Genomic DNA, 22,389 nt, shown 5'->3' with positions numbered 1-22,389 from the left:
CGCTGGCTCTGACCCTCAACACTGGATGGTGGCCTGAGATGGAGCTGAGGCTCTCCTGTGTTATGTCACCAAGATTTGGGGGTGTTTGTTACTCTAGAAGGCTCTCCTAACTAATAATATTTGAGTGGGAACACAACAGAATGCCAATAGTGTATTGGGTCTGGGTTGTAGGATTACGAACAATTTTTGCTTTTGCTTAGATTTTAGTGTATTTTCTAAATTTACCACAATAAATTAGTGTTAGTTTCTTTTTTTTTTAAGATTTTGTTTATTTGAAAGGCAGAGTTATAGACAGAGAGAGAGAGAGAGAGAGAGAGAGAGAGGTCTTCCATCTGTTGGTTCACTCTCCAAATGGCCACAATGACCAGAGCTAAGCTGATCTGAAGCCAGGAGCCTGGAGCTTCTTCTGAGTCTCTCATGCAGGTCCAGGGGCCCAAGGACTTGGCTGTCTTCTACTGCTCTCCCAGGCCACAATCAGGGAGCTGGATCAGAAGTGGAGCAGCTGGACACAAACCAGTGCCCATATGGGATGCCAGCGCTGCAGGCTTAACCTACTATGTCACAGCACCGGCCCCTAGTGTGTTAGTTTTTGTACTAAGAAAAATCTGCTATTTTACATGATCAAAATTGTTAATTTTGTTAATTGTTAATTTGTTAATTTTTAAAATATATTTTAGTTTCTTTGAGAGAGAGAGAGAAACTCCCCCATTCACTGGTTCCTCCTGAAGTGCCTGTAGTGATTGGGACTGGGCCAGGCCAAAGCTGGGAACCAGGACCTCAATCCCAGGCTCCCTTGTGTGTGGCAGGGACCCCCCTTACTTGAGCCATCCCCACTGCTGTGCACTAGCAGGAGCTGGAGTCAGGAGCTGGAGCCAGGTGTTGAGTCCCGGCACTCTGATATGGGCCCTGGGCATCTCCACCTGCCATCTTAACTGCTAGGCCCCAATCCCACCCCCCAAATTACTTACTCTTAAGGCAAAACTCTTTTTTTTGGTCTTCATTTAATTGTGTTTGTTCTTAAAGCTCTGACTTAAATTCTAGTGCCTCATCCTCACATCTGAATGCTTAAGGTTGTCTGCCAGAAACAAACCCTTGGTTGCTGTCACCAGTGTCTGCTGTCTGAGGAAGGCAGGGCACAGCCACTCTGCCTTCCTGTGTGGTTTTGAATGCTTCACTAAAAGCTGGTGAAAGACACTGGTTTTTATGTGATTTTAAAATTTCGGGGGCTGAGGGGGGAGGAGTAGAGGGAGGTTGGATAAAAGGTATCAAATCACAATTAGAATAAGTTCTCAGGGGCTGGCACTGTGACAGGGCAGGTTAAGCTGCCCCTTGCAATGCCAGCGTCCACATGAGCGCTGGCTCTGCTTCCAATCCAACTCCCTGCTAATGTGTCTGAGAAAGCAGCGAATGACGGCCCAGGTACGTGGGCCCCTGATACGCTGTGGGAGACCTGCCTGGAGTTGCAGGCTCCTGGCTTTGACTTGGCCCAGCCCTGGTTGTTGTGGTCATTTGGAGAGTGAACAAGTGGTTGGGAGACCTCTCTTTCCCTCTATCTGCCACTCTGTCTTTCAAATAAATAAATAAATGAATAAATAAAATTTAAAAAATAAGGAGTAAGTTCTAGTGTTCTCTGCACAGTGGGTTGACTACAGTTCACAATAATAAACTGTTCTATATTTTATGAACTAGTAGAAGAGAGGAATTAAAATATTCCAAACATAAAGATAAGGGGAGGAAAATGTTAATTACCCTGATATGCTCAGTACACATTCTTGAAATATTATACTTACCCCATGAATATCCACAGTTAGTGTTAATCAAAAAAACTTAAAAAATATGTAAAGAGATGAAATTGCGAACTAACCTGTTGTGATCATCACTCGTTGAACCATGTATTGAATTACCACACTGTACCTGTAAAAATGTACAATTAAAATAATAAAACACACAAGAAAACACCACCAGCAGCAGAACCCTTTGGATTAGTTTGCTGTGAAAAGTTAGCATGGGTGCTTGATAGGCCAGAGCTCTGTGGCTCGTGAGCTTTTTGCTTTTACTCTGCCCCTTTTATGTCCTTTTTGTGCCATCTCTGCTAGGGTTGAGAAGACGGAGCAGTTCCAAAATGATGATTTTTTTGGGGGGGAATACTTTGTTATTGATTTGTTGTTAGGCTTTGAGATAAAGAAAAGTGAAAACATTGATTAAAAGAAGACTTTGAATCACCTGTGACTTTCTTTCATCCATATCATCTCTGTTTTGTTTTAAGTGGGGGATGATTTTTTTCCACATGAAATGTGTAGAAATTCAATAAATAAGAAGAGACAAGCATTTCTGGTTGACATGGGACAGGATCCAAACTCCTGAGGGTCTGGTCTGGCTCTGTGTGCCCCCTCCCCTCCCAGCCCCAGGACTGACTGGAACATAGTTTTAAAAATGGTGACCTAGAAGCTTGAAGACTAAATAGATTCTCTGGCATCACAAGGGGAAAAGAAACAACAGTAAAAAATGATCTGGGGAGGACTTGTCTCCCTGGGGTCCATTGGCTGTGTGGAGAGACTGTGGCCAGAAAGTCAGAGCCCTGGCCTGCTGCCTGTGGTGGGAGACCTCACACAGGAGACCAAAGTTCTCTCCCTCTCTCCCTCTCTCTTTTTAAAGAGTTATTTATTTATTTGAAGGACAAAGTAGAGTTAAATGGGGAGATACAGATAGATGATACAGAAAGATAATAAATATTTTCCATCTGCTGGTTCATTTCTCAAATGCATGCAACAGCCAGAGCAGGCCAGGTTAAAACTAGGAGACAGAAACTCCATCCTGGTCTCCCAGGTAGGTGGCAGGAACTCAAGTACCTGAATCAACAGCTGCTGCTTCCTAGGGTTGCACAGCAGCAGGAAGTGGGATTGGATGTAGAGTAGCCAGGACTCCAGCCAGGCCCTCCTGTGCAGGATGTGGATATCCTAAGAGGTGGCTGAAGCCTCTGCACCACAAAGCCTGCCCCATGGCAAAAGTTCTTGAGTTTTCTCATCTGCAAAATAGATGCAGCTTTCTGATGTGTGGTGTGGAAATCGTTTCTCACCTGTCGTTGTAGGGATAAGATAAAGCACGGAAGAGCCAGACACAAGGACAATTCCTAGCTAATAGAAATTATAAAAAGGGTTCTTGACACAAATATTCATTAGCTGACATTTTGTTCACCTTGGGTCATCTTGGGGTTTTGCACTTAGGGTCCCGCAGGCATGAACAGGAAGCAAATGTACGTTCCAGGGAAAGCCAGTTTGTTGAGCTTGCGGGTTGTACCTGGTGGATGGGTATCCTCTCTCAGGGGTCTGATGCGAGCAGGTGGGATGAGCTCATGGACTCCCCTGGCCTGGCTGGGCAGGGCAGGGATGGCGGATTTAGAGCACACCTGCCCCGAGGCTGGGAACGAATGCGCCCTGAGCCCTGAGTCACAGAGGCAAAGCTGTCTAGACAAAAGCAGTGAAAGCAGCGTGCTTCCCCCGTAACTGAAAATGTCAGCCAGAAAATTGTACCAAATCAATACTGGAGGTAATCACAGCATTGGGAAGGACTGTGGAGATCTGATCCCCACCCACGGCCTGTGCTGCCTGGTAGCAGCCACTGGGAGTTTGGGGCTTGAGACACAGAGGGAGGCGGTGGGGAGAGACTTTGCAGTAGGCGGGGAAGCTTAGCGTCCCTGATCGCCTGTGCTGGCTGAGGACAGAGACCGCACTGTACAAGGGAAAGCTTGGGCCGGGGCTGGGATCACTGCAGGGACATTCCTGGAAATACCTGCTCACTCTCCGTGAGCGCAGAATCAGCTGCCCGCCGCTGAGCAGGGACTCAGACAGGAGCCTCCTGTGTGGCCCTGACAGTTATGCGGGAAGCCATACGGACAGAGGCAGTGACCAAAGATCAGGGACCAGGATGTCACTGAGTGCTGGTGACAGCTGTGGACAGGCCCTGAGCTGCCACTGTGGGAGGAAGTGGTGATGAGAGGTAGGGCAGAGCCACAGACCCCAGTGAGTCTGAAGTTGCAGTGACGCACACGTTAGCAAGCTGACCAAATGTAGCTGTGAAGAACCATACTCCATTTTTGTATCTGACATAATAAGCATGCACTTGGGAATTAAGCTTAGTTTAAAAAAAAGTGACAGTTTTAGAGATCTGAAGGGATTAACAACCACTGCTGTGAAATACGAAGTCCATTAAGCAGTCTGTTAATTATCACCTGGCAAAGTCCAAAAAGGTGTCATGAAGGGTGCAACTAACTTGAAAGAGAAGCAAAGGTGAATTTCCACATGCTCTTTGCCTCAGTGAAGTGGACCCGGGGCCCAGAGTGGAGGGAGCTTGCCACTGAGCACAACCACTGCAGTTTCAGTCCCACTTGGAACCCCAGATCCATACATGCTTGGCATCTTCTTTGAACAGCGTTCAAATTGAAGTCAGATTCAGCAGCAAAATGCTTCTCAATCCAAGCTATTTTGGAGGGTGTCTTCATAGAAGACAAAGGGGCTCTCCAGGGCCAGAGGACTCTAATGGGACTCTAATGGGCTCTAAGGGGACCCAGGTGCTCTGCACACTGCGGATCAGCCTCCGAGCCCAGCCAAGGGACTTAATGATATTCCATCACTCATTTCCCTCCTCATCTGGAAAACGAGGGTCAGGACAGTGAACTGCTGTGGGTTTGGAGGATCCCATTAAACTAAATGAAATAATGCAAGGGAACATGACTGGCTTAGAGTAGCTCATCAAGGCTGTAGAGCACTGTGGTACATCTTGCTTTTCCATGATGAGCCCATCACTCTTTTAACAACAGCTGTGCAGCAGGTAGTAAAACCCCCAGTGCCCGGCTCCTGGCAGATAGACTGTGTCTGTCAGTGCACTCCTTAATCCCTTAACTGCTCTCTGGGCTTCTGGACACGAGTTATGCTATCACTCACCAGCATGAGGTGCTTAGTCTCAAACAGCATAAACATCTCGCCAGGGAAAATCCTGTCCTGCATTCTATTTATGACCTAGTGTGACAGTCACCTCTGTTTAGTTTCTGATGGTTCTTTGGTTTATTTATTCCTCTTTAGTCACACGACTTTGAAGAGATATTTGCATTCTTTTCCTCCGCAGACCCTTTGTATGGTGAATGGATCTCAGCTGTTTATTCTGGGTTTTTGACCAAAAAAACTCCATTATTTGTTTGAACCAATACTTTCTATCAAAATTCCTATAGCTTCAAAAATGGTAGTTTAGTATTTCACTGCTACAAGATGCCATTCACTATAAGCTTACTTTGAAAGCATATTCAAAATGAAATATTTGAGTGGTTGCATAAAGTTCATTTAGCTCATGGCAACACTTAAGACTAGTAGTGAAAACAGGTTGACAGGAAACTAATTTCTGTATATACTTGCTGTGAAGGCTGACATCCAATAACGAAATCCTGCTGTCGATATCATCTCAAGACTGTTCCTCCCTCTGTTAGCTAAACAGGGACGTTATTTCTGGTCTGTCTGTTGCAGTGAAAAAGCAAGCAAGCAACCGACCAACCAACAAAAACCAGGTAGTGGGAAAGACCAAAATGCAAAGAAAGAAATGTAGAAGGGAAGATGGCTTCTATTTGTAAGAAGAAAACATTTTCTACACGAATCTGAAATGAGTCAGAGGGTCATAGATTCTCTGAATATGAAAGTTTCTAGGCCACTTCCTCACTCCCTCCCCCCTAGATGTCTGACGGACCTTTGCTTGAGTGTTTCCTTAAAGATAGTGCGGACATGTCCTACTTAAGGGATAGAGGGTAAAAGCAAGACCAGGGTCCTCTTTTTCATGACTAAGAAATGCTGGTTGTCTTCATCAAATATCTGCTGAAATTTGGTCTCTTCTGACTACAACTCTCTAGTCTTAGTCACGACGTTGTGAGGGACCTTAGAGAGTAGTTAAGAGAGCCTTCTGAATTTTAAGTGAGCAAGCCTTGTAGAAAACCAGTGGTTGTCTTGTATCAAGCCACAGGCCTGGTTTACCATAGAATGTGTTCATGGACACATTAGTCATGTGGGGAGGCCCCATGGACCAGAGTGTGGGAGCTGCCACTCTGGCCTTAGAAAAGGAGCTGGGAACTCCTTGCAATGAGACTGGTCAGTCACAATGACATTGCTTGTGTCTGTCAGTGAGCGTGGGGATTATGGCTTTTATTTTATTTTATTTTATTTTATTTATTTGAAAGAGTTACAGAGAGAGGTAGAGAGATAGCCGAAGCCAGGAGCCAGGAGCTTTTTCCTGGTCTCCCACGCTGGTTCAGGGGCCCAAGGACTTGGGCCATCTTCTACTATTATCCCAGGCCATAGTAGAGAGCTGGATCAGAAGAGGAGCAGCAGGGACTAGAACCATCGCTTCAGGCCAGGGCTTTAACCTACTGTGCCACAGCCCTGCCCTGGATTATGGCTTCTTAACATTATTTATAAGGCTGTCAAGTGGGACTGGGGGTCTGTGGGCCCCTCAGATGCAGGTAGAATGTCCTTCACAAGCAGGCTGTCAGCTGTGCCTAGAAAGCTTGTTTCCAGACTGGCTGGTCTCTCTCCAACTATAGCTTCTTGTGCTGCATGCGTGACCTTGAAGTTTTAAATCATGCCTTCAAGTTAGTTGCAGTCTTCCACCCAGAGCTAGCAGAGGAGGGGGCTAAGTCTCTAAGGAGACAGGCTGTCTCCAAGAGACCCCCGCTATCTCCTTGAGCTGCAAGCCAATCAGCACACTGTATGTGAAACCTCTGACCAATGGGCACCCCATAGAATCCCTTAAGAACCCTGGACGCTTCCTGAAAGCCAGTGAGTGGCCGTTTGAGCACTCTGGCTAGTCTTCCCTTGGACCAGACGCTTTTCTGTCACTTGCCAATCAAAGAAAAGTATCTGCTTCTTTGTAAATTGTTTCCCGGCTTTTTATTTCTGTACTGAGCTGAGGGAAAGAACCCATGAAACTCGCTCCTGCAACTGCCCTCCCTCCACGACCAGTAACAATTTAATAATTTCACTGAAATATTTTCATTTTTGTGTTGATATTTTCAGCACATGATAGAGGTGTAAAAGAGGATTTTGAAGGTGTACATATATATTAAATATATATAATATATATCATATATTACATATAATAGCACACATTACATATTATATAATATATTACATATAATATATAACATATATTGCATATAAAATATATATTATATATAATATATGTAATATATATTATACCATCCATTATATTATATCATTCATATATATATATTATACCATCCATATATTATACCATGCATTCTAATTCTGCATACAAATTTTTTTGAGTTTTATTTGAGGTTTTGATGCTTTCTGGGAGATTCAGATTTCAGTCAGATGGACTGGTTGTCAGGTGCTGTCATCTTTGGTGTGTGATTTAACTTCTCCCAGCCTCAGGTTCCTCTCCCTAAGTGTGTTACTATGATGAATGTGCTAGATGTGAATAAAATCACGGGGGTGATCATTTAGCACAGCCCCAGCACATGCTCCCGATCAATGGACCAATGTTATTTGTGATCCTTTCAAGTAAACATAGTATTGATGTATTTTTTATTTTTATTTTTTAAGATTTTATTTATTTATCTGAGAGGTAGAGTTACAGACAGAGAGAGGGAGAGATAGAGAGAAAGGTCTTCCATCTACTGGTTCACTCCCCAAGTGGCCCCAGTGGCTGGAGCTGTGCTGATCCAAAGCCAGGAGCCAGGAGCTTCTTCCAGGTCTCCCACGCAGGTACAGGGGCCCAAACACTTGGGCCATCTTCCACTGTTTTCCCAGGCTATAACAGAAAGCTGGATTGGAAGAGGAGCAGCCACGACATGAACTGGCACCCATATGGGATACCAGCATTGCAGACAGAGGCTTAGCCCACTACGCCATAGTGCCAGCCCCAAAGTATTGATTTAGAGATATGTAAAAAAGTATGCTATATATTTTGCTCATTTGTAGCCTTCTTTTTTTTTTTTTTTTTGACAGGCAGAGTGGACAGTGAGAGAGAGAGAGACAGAGAGAAAGGTCTTCCTTTGCCGTTAGTTCACCCTCCAATGGCCGCTGCAGCCGGCGCGCTGCGGCCGGCGCACCGCGCTAATCTGAAGGCAGGAGCCAGGTGCTTTCTAACATAGAGCCAAGAATGATTTTTAATAACAAGTGTGCAAAATGGAATCGTTTTGGTTATTCCTTTTAGAAAACCATTGCATGTACTGTATTTAAAAATGTTATAACTCCTAGTTAACTTTGACTACTGAGGACTTTCTAGACTGAAGTGTCTGTTAGGAGCCAGTGATGGGAGATGACATTTGAACCTTAGATGACATGCCGGTTCATTCATTCCACAACTATGCCTTTATTGTCACTCACTTAGTAACCACACAGTACCTGAGCACCTACAGCTGTTCAGACACTGAGCTGAACACTGGGAATGCCAAAATGACAGAGGTAAGTTCCTCTCCTTGAGGGGATCGCAGTCATATTGGGGCAGTAGAGCTATTCACAGGAATAATGGGACCCCCCGAGAGAGCCATGCCCTGATTGGAAAGCTTCCTGGAGAAGGAGCCTGCAGGAAATCTTGGAGACAGAGGCGGTGACCGAGGGTGGAGGGACGGCATTGCAGGCAGCAGCGACACAGGAGCAAACACAGAGATCAGAATCCTGGAGGTGACCAAGGTGCAAGGGAAGCCAGCTAGTGACGTGTGGAGCATGCCACGAGAGTGCACGATGGGAGTGCCCAGAGGTGCTGCTGGAGGGGCGCAGGTCTTGCGAGCTGCGAGTACCACATTAAGAAACCTGTGCATTCATTTTCCTAGGGTACTCCAAAAAGTCCATGGAAAATGGAATCAAAAAATAAGTTTGCTTTGTTGCAAAAAAAAAAAAAACCACCTTTGAAATCTATGCATGGTTTTCTTGTAATGCACACTGTGCAGGAACTTTTGGGAGCACACTCATATAGGCATGGGGATTTTAAAGAGTTCAAAGCAGAAAAATGGTATGATCAGATGTGGGGTTTCTGAGGAGGCCTCTGGCTAATTTGGGAGGGAGAGGTTCAAGGGGAAGCTGGCTTCCAGGCTGGGAGGCTGTGGTTGTGATCCTGTTTAGACTGGATGCTGCCTGGGGCGAGATGGTGGGAGTGCAGGTGGAAAGACTGGATATTTTCGAGAAAGCCTGGGAGGCGAAATCCCAGGAATTGGTGCTTGCTGGACCGTGGCAGTTGGGAAAATGGTGAGAGAGGAAAGTTTTCACAGGGTGTCAGAAAAGGAAGAACAAACTTAAGGAAGCCTATGGGCTCCCCTTGGGGCTGGCCGTGTTTGTGGGACTTCAGTGAGGATGCGTTCAAGAATCCAATGGAAAAGTCTAGGCTGGAGATGTGTGTTTGTATCTCTTTAGATACGGGTAGAAATGAAGCCCAAGATCTGATGTGATCACTCGGTGAGGCTGTCTGGAGTGAAGAGAGGCTGGTGACTGAGCCTTGGCGGTAACACAGCATCACTTCTGCCATAGCCTGAATGTGGGAGCAGTCGCAGCCCAGGGTCAGAGGGAGGTAACATTCTTCCGTGAAAACTGGTGAGAAAGATTGAATGTCAGGGGCCAGCACTGTGGCGTAGCAGGTTAAGCTGCTGCCTGCTGCCTGCAATGCCAGCATCCCGTATGGGCTCTGGTTTGAGTCCTGACTTTTCCACTTCCAATCCTGGCTTCCCACTCCCCCAAATGGTGGCAACAGTCAGGACTAGGCCAGGCTAAAGCCAGTAGGCTGGAATTCCATCTGGGTCTCTCATACGGACAGCAGGGACCCAGGTGCTTGAGCCATCTGCTGCTGCTCTCCCAGGTACATTAACAGGGAGCTGGATTTAAAGTGGAACAGCTGGGACTTGAATCTGCACTCTGATATGGGATATTGGTGTCACAGGCAGGAGCTTAATCTGATGAACCAAAATGCCAGTCGCTGTTATTTATTTCTTTAACAGTGTAGTATTTTGAGTTCCCTTTAAAAATAGAAAAATGTGGGGCCAGTGCTGTGGCGCGCGCCAGTTCTAGTCCCAGCAGCTCCTCTTCCAATCCAGCTCTCTGCTATGGCCTGGGAAAACAGTGGAGGATGGCCAAAGTCCTTGGGCCCCTGCACCCGCATGGAAGACCTGGAGGAAGCTCCTTGCTCCTAGCTTTGAATCGGTACAGCTCTGGCCATTGTGGCCAATTGGGGAGTGAATCAACCTCTCTCTCTCTCTCTCTCTCTCTCTCTCTCTCTCTCTCTGCTTCTCCTCTCTCTGTGTAACTCTGACTTTCAAATAAATAAATAAATAAATATTTTAAAAAATAGGAAAATGTGAATCAGATGATGACCTAGTTTTTCACTGATTTTGTACACAGACATGTTGAGGATGAACACAGCTATGATCATAAATTCTGCGACTTACAACTTTCAATAACTTCAAAAATATTTTTGTATTTACTGTCAGTTTTCAGAATGAGCTTATTTATTTCTGCTTTTGAGACTAGATAATTGTAAGAAAATTGATTTTCCCTTTTTCTTTCTCTGAAATACATTGTTGAAAGCAATGTTTCATTGCTCCAAATTGCTTTGTGATGAAAGTGGCTGGAGCCCCAATTAAGAGAAATTACCAAGCCTCTGAGCCTTTTCTGTGCTGGAAGAAATTGACTGTGGTGATGAAAGTCAATCAGATTTCTTAGCAAAGTTGAGCAAGAGTAGGCGCTCTGCCTTCTCCGAGAGTCAGGACCTGCCACGCTCCCACGAGGGCTCCCATGAGTGCACGAGAGCTCTTCCCTGGTACTTAGAAGGGTTTGGTGCTCTCCTGTGGGCTCAGTAACTGGGAGACAGGTGTGTGGAAACCATTCAGGCTTGCGGGCCATTGATAGGTCAGAAAGGAAAATGCAGACAGAGGGCACGTGGACTGCTGAGGCTTTTATGGTAAAGTCAAGGGGCAAAGGTCATGAATGATGCGATCCTTCAGTTTCTCAGCTGTAGGATGCGGCATTCATGGTACCCTGTGCCTGCAGAGGGAGGGTTTCTGTGTGCTTTTGCTATCATTCTTTGGAGAGATCATGGAAAAAAATGCTACAGTGGTACAAAATTGGCGAGACAACCGAAGTGTCTAAAGCCATCTTAGAATTTTTTTTTAAGATTTATTTATTTATTTGAAAGTCAGAGTTACACACAGAGAGAAGGAGAGGCAGAGAGTGAGAGAGGTCTTCCAACCACTGGTTCACTCCGCAATTGGCTGCAACAGCCAGAGCTGCGCAGATCCAAAGCCAGGAGCCAGGAGCTTCTTCCTAGTCTCCCACGTGACTGCAGAGCCCAAGGAGTTGGGTCATCCTCTACTGCTTTCCCACGCCGCAGCAGAAAGCTGGATCAGAAGTGGATCAGCCGGGACTCGAACTGGTGCCCACATGGAATGCTGACACTGCAGGCGGCAGCTTTACCCTCTACGCCACAGTGCCAGCCCCCATCTTAGAATTATTAAGAGGTGACTGTGGGCCCTGGAATTCTGGTCTTACTATCTAGAGACATAATTTAAATCATTGAGGAGAAAAAGTGTGTCCAGAAAACTCATGCTTCTTGAGAATGTTCCCCTTACACATTTTTACATCGCTTTACCGTGACGAATTTAGTCTTTAAAAAGCTTAGCAACTATGGTTAAGTTTTTCTGACAGATTTATTTCTTTCCTGCCTTTCTGAGGAGCAAACAGGATGTGTAGGGGTGTGGCTGGGTCAGAAGCCTGGGTGGGTGACTGTGTGAGGAGGGCATTCTGCACCCACATGGGAAACCCTGAAGAAACTCCCGGCTTCTGGCTTTGGATCAACCAAACTCTGGCCGTTGCAGGCATTTGGGGTTTGAGCCAGTGGACGGAAGATCTCTCTCTCTCTCTCTAACTCTGCTTCTCAAATAAATAAATAAATAAATCTTTAAAATAAAGTAAAACAGTAGCTCACAATAAATTTCAAGGCAAACAAACAAAAGAATCATATTCCTGGGGCAACGATCCCAGTGACCTAAGGGTCACCCACTATACCCCACTCCCAAAGGTTCCACCTCTCCCAACAGCACCTCTTTGGGAATCAAGCCTTCAATCACAGTGGACCTTTGTGTTGCGCAAACCATATTCTGTGGCTTAAACCAACAAAGGATCAAAAATGTCAAAAAAATTTGCATCTGTATTGAATAAATACAGTCTATTTTTCTTATCGTCACTCCCTAAACAATACAGTACAGCAACTTTGTGTTAGGTGTTATAAGTAATCTAGAGATGAATTAAGGTCTACAGGAGGGTGTGCACATGTTTTATGTAAATATTACACTGTTTTGCACTAGGGACCAGAGCATCTGCAGGCTTTGGAGCCTGAGAGGGGTCCTGGAACCAATCTCCCCATGGGTACAGCGGGGCACTTGCACTTTTTTTGTCACCTGAGGTCACTGTGTCTTCTGCTTCTTTCGTCAAAGCAGCACTAACCCAGGTCTGTGTGTCAAGGCCAGGTTGTATGGGCTAAGTGGGAAGTTTTACAGCATAGTGTAGAAGAGGAAATGACTTGAGGTGAATACTGATAATTGTAAGAAAATTGATTTTCACTTTTTCTTTCTCTGAAATACATTGTTGAAAGCAATGTTTCATTGCTCCAAATTGCTTTGTGATGAAAGTGGCTGGAGCCCAATTAAGAGAAATTACCAAGCCTCTGAGCCTTTTCTGTGTTGGAATAAATTGATCACTGATATTCAGTTAGGGATTGTAATTTTTTAAAAGATTTATTTATTTATTGATTTGAAAGTCAGGAGTTATAGAGAGAGAGAGAGGTCTTCCATCCACTGGTTCACTCCCTAAATGGCTGCAATGGCCAGAGCTGGGCTGGTCTGAAGCCAGGAGCTAAGAGCTTCTTCTGAGTCTCCTATATGGGTGCAGGGGCCAAGGACTTGGGTCATCTTCTGCTGCTTTCCCAGGAACATAAGCAGGGAGCCTGATTTGAAGTGAGCAGCCAGGACTTGAACCAGCACCCATATGGGATGCCAGCGCTGCAGGCTGGGGCTTTACTCATTACTCTACAGCACTGGCCCAGGGGCTGTCATATTTGTAAAGTCCTTGGCCATCTTTGTCATGAAAGGATGCATGCACTGACCTGCTTCCTCTAAGGACATGGCTGTCCATGGTTTCCAAATTCCACTCTTCACCCTCCGGGTCCTGAGCCTGCCTATCAATGCCTTGCCCCCTTGCCTCCGGCTGCTGCTTGGAAACACGAAAGTGCTGTCAACCTACTGTGCCAATCATATTAGCTCTTTTCTCCCTCAGTCCTCTTTTTCCTGGCTCACTTGGATTATTATTATTTAAAAATATTAAAACAGGAACAAAATGGTCCATAATAATGATCCTCTAAATAAATCTGCTGTCTTTCTGGGTGGGATCATTCTTTACCCACAAAGAACCAGTGGAAACTTTGAAAATGCAGTACACTATAGCCTGTACCTGTGAAGGTCGTGTCACCTGGAGGTGCATCCTTGAGAATGGGATCTCTCAGGGTGGGGAGTGACGGTGAGGTGGAAACAGCAGTTTGTTTTCCTTCTATCCAGAGAAAGCCATGAGGATGTTTTATTTTAATCTTTCTTCTTCCTTCAAACTTCTTTTTAAAGTTTTTATTTATTTATTTGAGAGGTAAAGTTACAGACAGTGAGAGGGAGAGACAGAGAAAGGTCTTCCTTCCGTTGGTTCACTCCCCAAATGGCCGCAATGGCCGGAGCTGCGCCGATCCGAAGCCAGGAGCCAGGTGCCTCTTCCCAGTCTCCCATGTGGGTTCAGGGGCCCAAGGACTTGGGCCATCTTCTACTGCTTTCCCAGGCCACAGCAGAGAGCTGAATTGGAAGAGGAGCAGCTGGGACTAGAACTGGTGCCCATATGGGATGCTGGCGCCACAGGCGGAGGATCAATCTACTAAGCCACGGCGCCAGCCCCACTTCAAACTTCTTTTTAAAGGTGAACTTGCGTGGCCACATTCTCTCTTGTATCCCTTTTACCTTTAGCAATCTATCAATCAACCCACTTTTGTGACTGAACTACAATTTTTTTTGCTTTATTTCTTATTTATTTAGCATTTTTGTCATATAGTTGTTGTCTGCTTTTTTTTTTTTTAGAAAGCTTTTATTTAATAAGTATAAATTTCATAGAAACAGCTTTTGGAATATAGTAGTTCTTCCCTGCAAACTCGCCCACCCACTCCCAAACCGTCCTACCTTCTACTCCCTCTCCCATCTCATTCTTCATTAAGATGCATTTTTAATTACCTTTATATACAGAAGATCTACTCTATACTAAGTAAAGATTTCAACAGTTTGTACCCCCCCACACACACAGTATAAAGTACTGTTTGAAGACTTGTTTTACTGTTAATTCTCAGTACAACTCATTAAGGACAGAGATCCTACATGGGGAGCAAGTGCACAGTGACTCCTGTCGTTGACTTAACAATTGACACTCTAATGTTTATGATGTCAGTGATCACCCAAGGCTTTTGTCATGAGCTGCCAAGGCTATGAAGCCTTTTGAGTCCACAAACTCTGTCAGTATTTAGACAGGGCCATAAGCAAAGTGGAAGTTTTCTCCTCCCTTCAGAGAAAGGTACCTCCTCCTTTGATGGCCCCTTCTTTCCATGAGATCTCACTCACAGAGATCCTTCATGTAGATCATTTTTTGCTACAGGGTCTTGGATTTCCATGCCTGAAATCCTCTCATGGGCTTTTCAGCCAGATCCAGATGCCTTAAGGGCTGATTCTAAGGCCAGAGTGCTGTTTAGGGCATTTGCCATTCTGTGAGTCTGCTGTGTGGCCTGCTTCCCATGTTAGATCGTTCTCTCCTTTTTAATTCTATTTGTTATTAGCAGACACTTGGTCTTACTTATGTGATCCCTTTAACACTTAATCTTATCTATATGATCAGTTCCACACTTAACATGATCACTTTAACCAGTAAGATGGCATTGATACCTGCCAGCTAAATGGAATTTGGAGTCCCATGGCAATTTTTTTTTTCTTTTTGACAGGCAGAGTGGACAGTGAGAGAGAGAGACAGAGAGAAAGGTCTTCCTTTTCTGTTGGTTCACCCTCCAATGGCTGCTGCGGCCAGCGCACTGTGGCTGGCGCACCGTGCTGATCCGAAGCCAGGAGCCAGGTGCTGCTCCTGGTCTCCCATGCGGGTGCAGGGCCCAAGGACCTGGGCCATCCTCCACCAGGCAGAGAGCTGGCCTGGAAGAGGAGCGACCGGGACAGAATCCGGCGCCCCTACCGGAACTAGAACCCAGTGTGCCGGTGCCGCAGGCAGAGGATTAGCAATTGAGCTGCAGTGCTGGCCCCCATGGCAAATTTTTAGCTTTACCCTTAGGTGTAAGTCCAAGGGAACGTGTGCCGAACTGTACATCTCCTCCCTCTCTTATTCTCACTCTTATTTTTTATAGGGATCGATTTTCAATTGGATTTAAACACCTAAGAATATTTCTGTGTTAAATAAAGAATCCAATAAATGGCATTAAGTAGAAAAAGAAAATACTAAAAAGAATAAAATAGTAAGCTGTTCCTTGACAGGTAACCACATACAAGAAACTGCAAAAGAAGTACAGGGTTTCTATGTCCCTTTACCAGGTTGATGGTAGTGACTCATGCAGCTATAGTGTATTGTCAAAACCAGGGGATTGGTATGAACCTTAATTCACATATCATGTATATAGTTCTATGATATGTTATCACATGTCTAGATTTATATAATAATAGACACAGTCAGAACACAGAGCTGTTCTATTACCACGAACTCCCTGGTTTATCCTCTAATCACCTTTCCTCTGGCAACCACTAATCTATTCTCCAGAGCGGATTTTACAGTGCATGGTAGCTGTTGATGCATGCTTACAAGTTTTGTTTTCTGAAATGTTTGTATTTTACTTTCACTTTGAGATGGCATAAAATTAAAAATTTATTACAGAGAGAAGTCTCTCCACTGGCTCACTCACCAAATGCCCACATTGGCCAGGGCTGGGCTTAAACCAGGAGCTGGGAACTCAAGTCTAGGTTTCCAATGTGAGCAGCAGGAGCCCAACTACTTGAGCCATCACTGTTGCCTCCCAGGGTCTGCATAGGCATAGATTGAACCTAGGTGTTCCGTTGCGGCTGTCTTAACCACTAGGCTGTTTAAGCAGGCACAGAGGTCTTGGCTGATAGTGTTTTACTTTCAGTAATTTCAAGTTGTCTTGTGCTGTGCATGGTTTCCTACAGGAAATCTTATATAATTCATTTTCTTGATTGTCACCATGTAATGTTTATTTTTTTAACCACCTTCAATGTTCTCTATCTTTGGTGACTTTTTTTTTTTTTTTGTTAATGTGTCTGGGTGTCTTTGATGGTTATCTTTCAGCAATTTTGGATACTTCTTGATGATTATATATTACCATATTCTACCTTCTTTTCCTTCTGGGACTCTTAAAATATTTTAATTCATGCTTTTCTTCTGTACTCCAATTACCCATTTGTTAGAAGTTTCTTACTGCACCACAGATGTTGGTTGTTCTGTTTTATTTTATCACTAATTTTTTTCTTAGTGTCTCAGTTGGGATAATTTCTGTTGACTATATTTGAATTCACTGATTCTGCCTTCAGCTGTCTCCAGTCTGCTGGTAGACTTGCTGAAGAAATCCTTCAGCTTTCATTGTCTGTCATTTATTGTGTTCTAACATTTCCATTAGACTCTAAGCTTTTTCTTTAAATGGACTTTCCTCAAATGTTTGTCTATGCTGTCCTTATTTTCCCTGCTTCATATGTTTTGACATAGTTATTTCAAAGGTCTAGATTTTAAAATACAGTTTTAATATCTGAAAAATTTCACTATAATGTGGGTGGCTACAAAACAGACTAAACTCTACGAGGCCGTCTGATTCCAGAAGTGCAGCACAGTTGGCCTTTCTGAACAGGAAGACCCGCCTCAAAGGCCATTCAAAAGAAAACAGTCATTGGATGTTTAATGTCTTGACTGACAGGTCCTAAAGGTCCAACAGAGAGTGGATGAAGACACTGGCCGCAGAGGAAGTAGGAGCCCCCCAGGGGTATTGCCAGCTCTCTCCTGGCTGTCATTTGTCTGCAGTCCCTGCCTGACTTAAAAGTGGAACCGCTTCTATGGAGAAGAATTTTCTTTGGTTTCAGACTCCTTTTTAAAGATTAATTAATTCATTTGAAAGCCAGAATTAACAGTGAGAGAAGGACACACACACACACACACACACATACTCCATCCGGTGGTTCACCCCCCAGATGGCCGCAGCATCCAGGGCTGGACCAGGCCCAAGCCAGAACCCAGGACCTCCATTCGGGTCTTCTATTTGGGTGGCAGGGACTCAAACACGTTGGCCATTTCCACTGCTTTTCCCAGGCCATGAGCAGGGAACTGGATCTGAAGTGGAGCAGCAGAGACGTGAACTGGTGCCCATATGTTATGTTAGTGTCATGGGCAGCAGCTCTACCTGCCATGGCACAATGCTAGCTCTGGCTTTAGATTCTCTCTTTTCAAGTAACAGGATGTTAAAATATTGCCAGGAGTCCCTAGAAAACTGGATAGGACAGCAGCAGTTTCATGTCATTGTACTAAGCACATCAAATAGAATAGAATCCTTGTTTTCAGTGTTGAACTAAACTCTTATCATCATGAAGCCTTAGAGAAATATTCTCTGTAGAATGAATAGTCCCTTTTATCATCAAATTTCAGTGAGTAGAGATTCCAATTTTAAATGACTGTAAACAACAGTGAGAGGAAAAGCATGTGACTCATCTCAAAATAGGTTTTTTTATTTTTTTAAGGACAGAGATCAGATTCTGTGATGCCTCCAACTTTATTCTTTTTGCTCAAGATAGCTTTGACTGTTTGGAGTCTTTTGTGGTTACGTATGAATTTTAAGATCTATTTTTTTTTTCTATTTCTGTGAAGAATGTATTTTTTTAAGATTCATTTTATTTATTTGAAAGCCAAAGTTAGAGAGAGAGGTAGAAACAGAGAGAGATGGCTTCCATCCGCTGGTTCACTCCCTCAACGGCCGGAGCTGTGCTGATCCGAAGCCAGGGGCCAAGAGCTTCTTCCAGGTCTCCCACGTGGGTGCAGGGGCCCAAGGACTTGGGCCATCTTCCCCTGCTATCCTGGGCCATAGCAGAGGGCTGGATCAGAAGTGGAGCAGCCAAGTCTCAAACTGGCGCCCATATGGGATGCTGGCGCCCCAGGCCAGGGTGTTAACACTCCGCTGCACCACAGTGCCGACCCTGGAGATGAACTTTTCTACTAGGAGTGTTTCTACATATTTGTAGTTAGTGATGAAGAGAAAAGAGTGGGAAAATGCAAAGTCCTTTGTAGCTAGAGCATCAAGAGAGAAAGTAGTGGATGAAGCAGCATTTTTTAAAAGATTTATTTATTTATATGAAAGGCAGAGGCAGAAAGAGAAAAAGAGATCTTCCATCTGCTGGTTCACTCCCCAAATTGCCACAACAGCCGGAGCTGGGCCAATCCGAAGCCAAGAGCTAGGAGCTTCTTCCAGGTCTCCCATGTGGGTGCAGGGGCCCAAGGTCTTGGGCCATCTTCCGTTGCTTTTCCAGGTGCATAAGCAGGGAGCTGGATCAGAACTGGAGCAGCCGGGACTTGAGCTGGTGCCCATATTGGATGCTGGAACTGCAGGCGGCGGCTTTACCTGCTGTGCCACAGCACCAGCCCCAGAAGCAGCATTTTTATGCTGTGACCTGTCATCTGCTCTGGAAAAAGCTATGGTCTGAATGCTTATGTCTCCCCAAGTTTGTGGACTTCTTAACCTCCAAGGAGATGGGCCTTAGGAAGGTGACTAGGCCAGGACAGTGGAGCGCTCGTGAATGAGATTTGTGCCCTTATAAAAGGGGCCCAGGAGGGATTCTTTGCCCCTTCCACCAACTGAAGGCACAGAAAGAAGGCACTAGTTGTACTAGTTGACAGTACCTTGCCCTTGGATTTCTGTGCTTCCACTGCTGTGTGGAATAAATTGGTGATGTTTATAAGCCACTCAGTCTATGGCACTTTATCATAGCAGCTCAGCCCTAACAGACCAAGGTTATTCATAAACACTGACTTTCAGTAAGCATTTACCATGACCCAAACATCATGTTGAGAACTAACTATGCATTTCTTAAACAACCTGTGAGAGAGCTAAAATTATTCCTTTGGAACTGGTGAGATTATAGAGAAGTGAAATATCTTGTCCAAAGCTGTTTAATAGAAGGCATGGCACTGGGATTTGCACCGCATGAGCTGATACTGTATCACCTCTCCTAACAGTATTCTTGTTGGGATTTTGGCCCTATCTATAAAAGGAAGCTCTTGCTTCCTTCTAGACGTATTCCATCAAGTTATTTGGTCAACATTCTCAGCTTTATTGGTGTTGGGACGATTTTTCATGCATCACAGCTCTTTAGAGTTCACGTCAGCAATGAGGTAAGCTGATGCAAGGAAGCAGGAGAAGAGTTTTTAACACTCACTCTTCAGTAGGGCTGGGGGGCCGTAACCGAGGTCTATGTACATTTGTCTGGTTGTACAACAAATACCTGGGGAGACTCACTGTATAAAAGTCAGGTATGTTTCTCTGGAAGTTCATGTGGAAGGTCTTGTGGCCCCAGCGGTTTGCGTTTTGTGAGTGTGGGGGATGGTAGGGCAGCGCCTATAGAGGAAGGAGCGGCGATGCGCCAGAAAGCGGCTGGGCTCAAACTCCGGCTCGGCTGTCCCATCCTGCGCTCTTCAGAGCTCCTTCTGAGGGCACATCCGCAGCAGCCTGAGGACCTGCACCAGGTCCTTAACTAAACACTTCCTAAACACCATGTTCGGATTAAGTTTCCACCATCTTTGCACCACTACCTTATGATTTTGATGTATAAATGTCTATAGGAGTCTGGAGGCCAAATCATATTCAACTGTAGCACTGAATAGCATCACATCCCTGTTCAGCAAATTCCACACCACTGAAACTTCTAGAAAATTGAAAGGGACAAACTGAGGACAAAAAGCATAAAGAATTCTGGTGGGTTATAAGTTCTCAGAAGTTGTTACTTCAGAAGGTGATGTTGCTTCTGCCAATATAACACCTTCTTAAAGAATTCAGTTGGGTGAGTATATTGACAACTCAAAGAAGAAGAGACCCTTGCTATTCTGCAGTGTGTTACTGACCTTCAGTGGCGCCCTCCTGCCCCTGTGCTCCCTACCCCAGCAGAATTTTGGGGAATGGGGCCAAAGTCTAACTCGGGAATGTTAGGGAATAGGAAGAAAGATTCATGCCTTCCATTGTAGCACTTGCTTGGCATCAAGTTTGTCTTTCTTATGCCAACAGCAGGGCCTGGTTGTCCTTACTACTTTGCAGATCTACACCTCACCCAAATGACTCAGGTTCCATGGCCAGAGTTAAGACCTCGAGGCATCTCTCCCACCTGGCAGATGGAGTTTCCTCCTTCTTTTAAAGAAATCACTGAGATATTTGTGACATTTACAGTGATTCACATCCTTTTGCTTCAGATATGCTGTCAGTTGCCTGCTCCCAGAACTCCCTGTCTGTGAACTCTAAGCATGCTGGAAACCCCTGTGCTCTATGAGTACTACAAACTCTTAAACTTCCAGCTTGTCACTGAGGCCAGGCAGTGATCCTGCCCTGAGGTGGGTCCCTAGCTGGGCTCTAATATGAGGGCCTCTGATGGCTGCTGGGCACTGTAGCTGCTGGCTAAGTTGGTGGAGAGTTTCATTCAAAACACATATGCATGTATTTGGAAGCTCATAAAGACATGGTGATAAACTTTCCCTTTTTTAAAGATTTATTTATTTTTATTTGAAAGTCAGAGTTACATAGAGAGAGGAGAGGCAAAGAGAAAGAGAGAGAGAGAGAGAGGTCTCCCATTCACTGGTTCACTCCCCAACTGGCCACAATTGCCAGAGCTGTGCAGATCCAAGGCCAGGAGCCAGGAGCTTCCTCTGGGTCTCCCACATGGTTGGAGGGGCTCAAGGACTTGGGCCATCTTTTACTGCCTTCCCAGGCTGTGGTGGAATGAGGTGAAAAGGTCATATCAAGATGGCCACTGAGGTGAAAAGTTCATGCCAAGATGGCTGCTGACAACAGAAACTGCCTGGCAACAGGCTGTGATTGGATGGCTTCAGAAACCACATGACAACAGAGGAAACCACATGATAACAGAGCCTGACTGATGGCAGGCCGTGATTGGATGGTTTCAGAAACTGCCTGGTGACAAGAGCCTGACTGGCAACAGGCTGTGATTGGATGGCTTTGGAAACTGCCTGGCAACAGGCTGTGATTGGTTTGGGCATAGACCGCCCCTTGACCGGATTGGCTGGTCTTGACTATATAAGCTGTTGTACTAACTCAAATAAACGAGTCTGTGGGCTGCTCGCCTCAGGCCTGCTTTCACCCGACTCCCGGGGTCTGTGTGGTGACTCTGCGCCTCTTGCCCCCACCACGCTCCTCCTCTCAGAAACAAATCCACTGCAATATTGTTGAGAAATCCACTGCAACACCAGGCCATAGCAGAGAGCTGGATCTGAAGTGGAGCAGCTGGGTCTTGAACCGGCACCCATATGGGATGCTGGCGCTTCAGGCCAGGGCATTAACCCACTGTGCCATAGCACTGGCCCCATACTTTCAAAATTTCCAGTTATAATACAAATTATTATCAGTAAAGGAATGTATTTTAAAACAGGAATAATTGGATTGTTTGCTCGGCATGCATTGCAAATAATAGATTTTAAATACTCAGTATATGTTGGCAAAATATTTAACAATTGTTAGCCACTTCATCAATGACCAGTAACAATGTCAGCAGGTGGTACCCTTGAGTGTGAGTCTCAGTAACTGGCTGTGTGTGCAGCAAATATGCATCTGCCTCAGATAGATGGGATGCTAGCATTAAATATAGGTAAAGGAGTAGCTATCTAAACAGTGTATGGAGAATTTCTTCTTTCTCCTTTGCCTCCTCTATTTTACAGGGAATGTTTATGAAAACCATTTTTAAAAAAGTTTTATTTATTTATTTGAAAGTCAGAGTTACAGAGAGGAAGAGGGAGAGAGGGAGAGAGGGGAAAGGAGAAAGAGAGATGGAGACACACGCACACACACACACACACAGAGAGAGAGAGAGAGAGAGAGAGAGGGAGAGAGAGAGAAAATTGATCTTCCATTTGCTGGTTCACTCCCTAAATGGCTACAACAGCTAAGCAGAAGCCAGGAGCCTGGAGCTTCATCTGGGTCTCCCATGTGGGTGCAAAGGCCCAAGGACTTGGGATGTCCTCTTCTGCTTTCCCAGGCACATTAGTAGGGAGCTAGTTTGGAAGTGAA

General features: G+C 45.1%; 1 protein-coding gene across 1 annotated transcript in view; it reads right to left on the bottom strand.

The window, feature by feature from the left end:
- Positions 1-22,389, bottom strand: part of MC2R (melanocortin 2 receptor) — a 42,136-nt gene that overhangs the window by 8,615 nt on the left and 11,132 nt on the right. Inside the window, exon 4 of the mRNA XM_062199975.1 lies at positions 19,541-19,719. Coding sequence (XP_062055959.1) covers positions 19,541-19,719 — 179 coding nt within the window. The remainder of the gene's footprint in view (positions 1-19,540; positions 19,720-22,389) is intronic.

Source organism: Lepus europaeus, chromosome 9 (assembly GCF_033115175.1).
Source record: "Lepus europaeus isolate LE1 chromosome 9, mLepTim1.pri, whole genome shotgun sequence".
Taxonomy (NCBI): Eukaryota; Metazoa; Chordata; class Mammalia; order Lagomorpha; family Leporidae; genus Lepus; species Lepus europaeus.
Note: the sequence above shows the minus strand (reverse complement) of the source record. Positions and strands in the feature narration are given on the sequence as shown.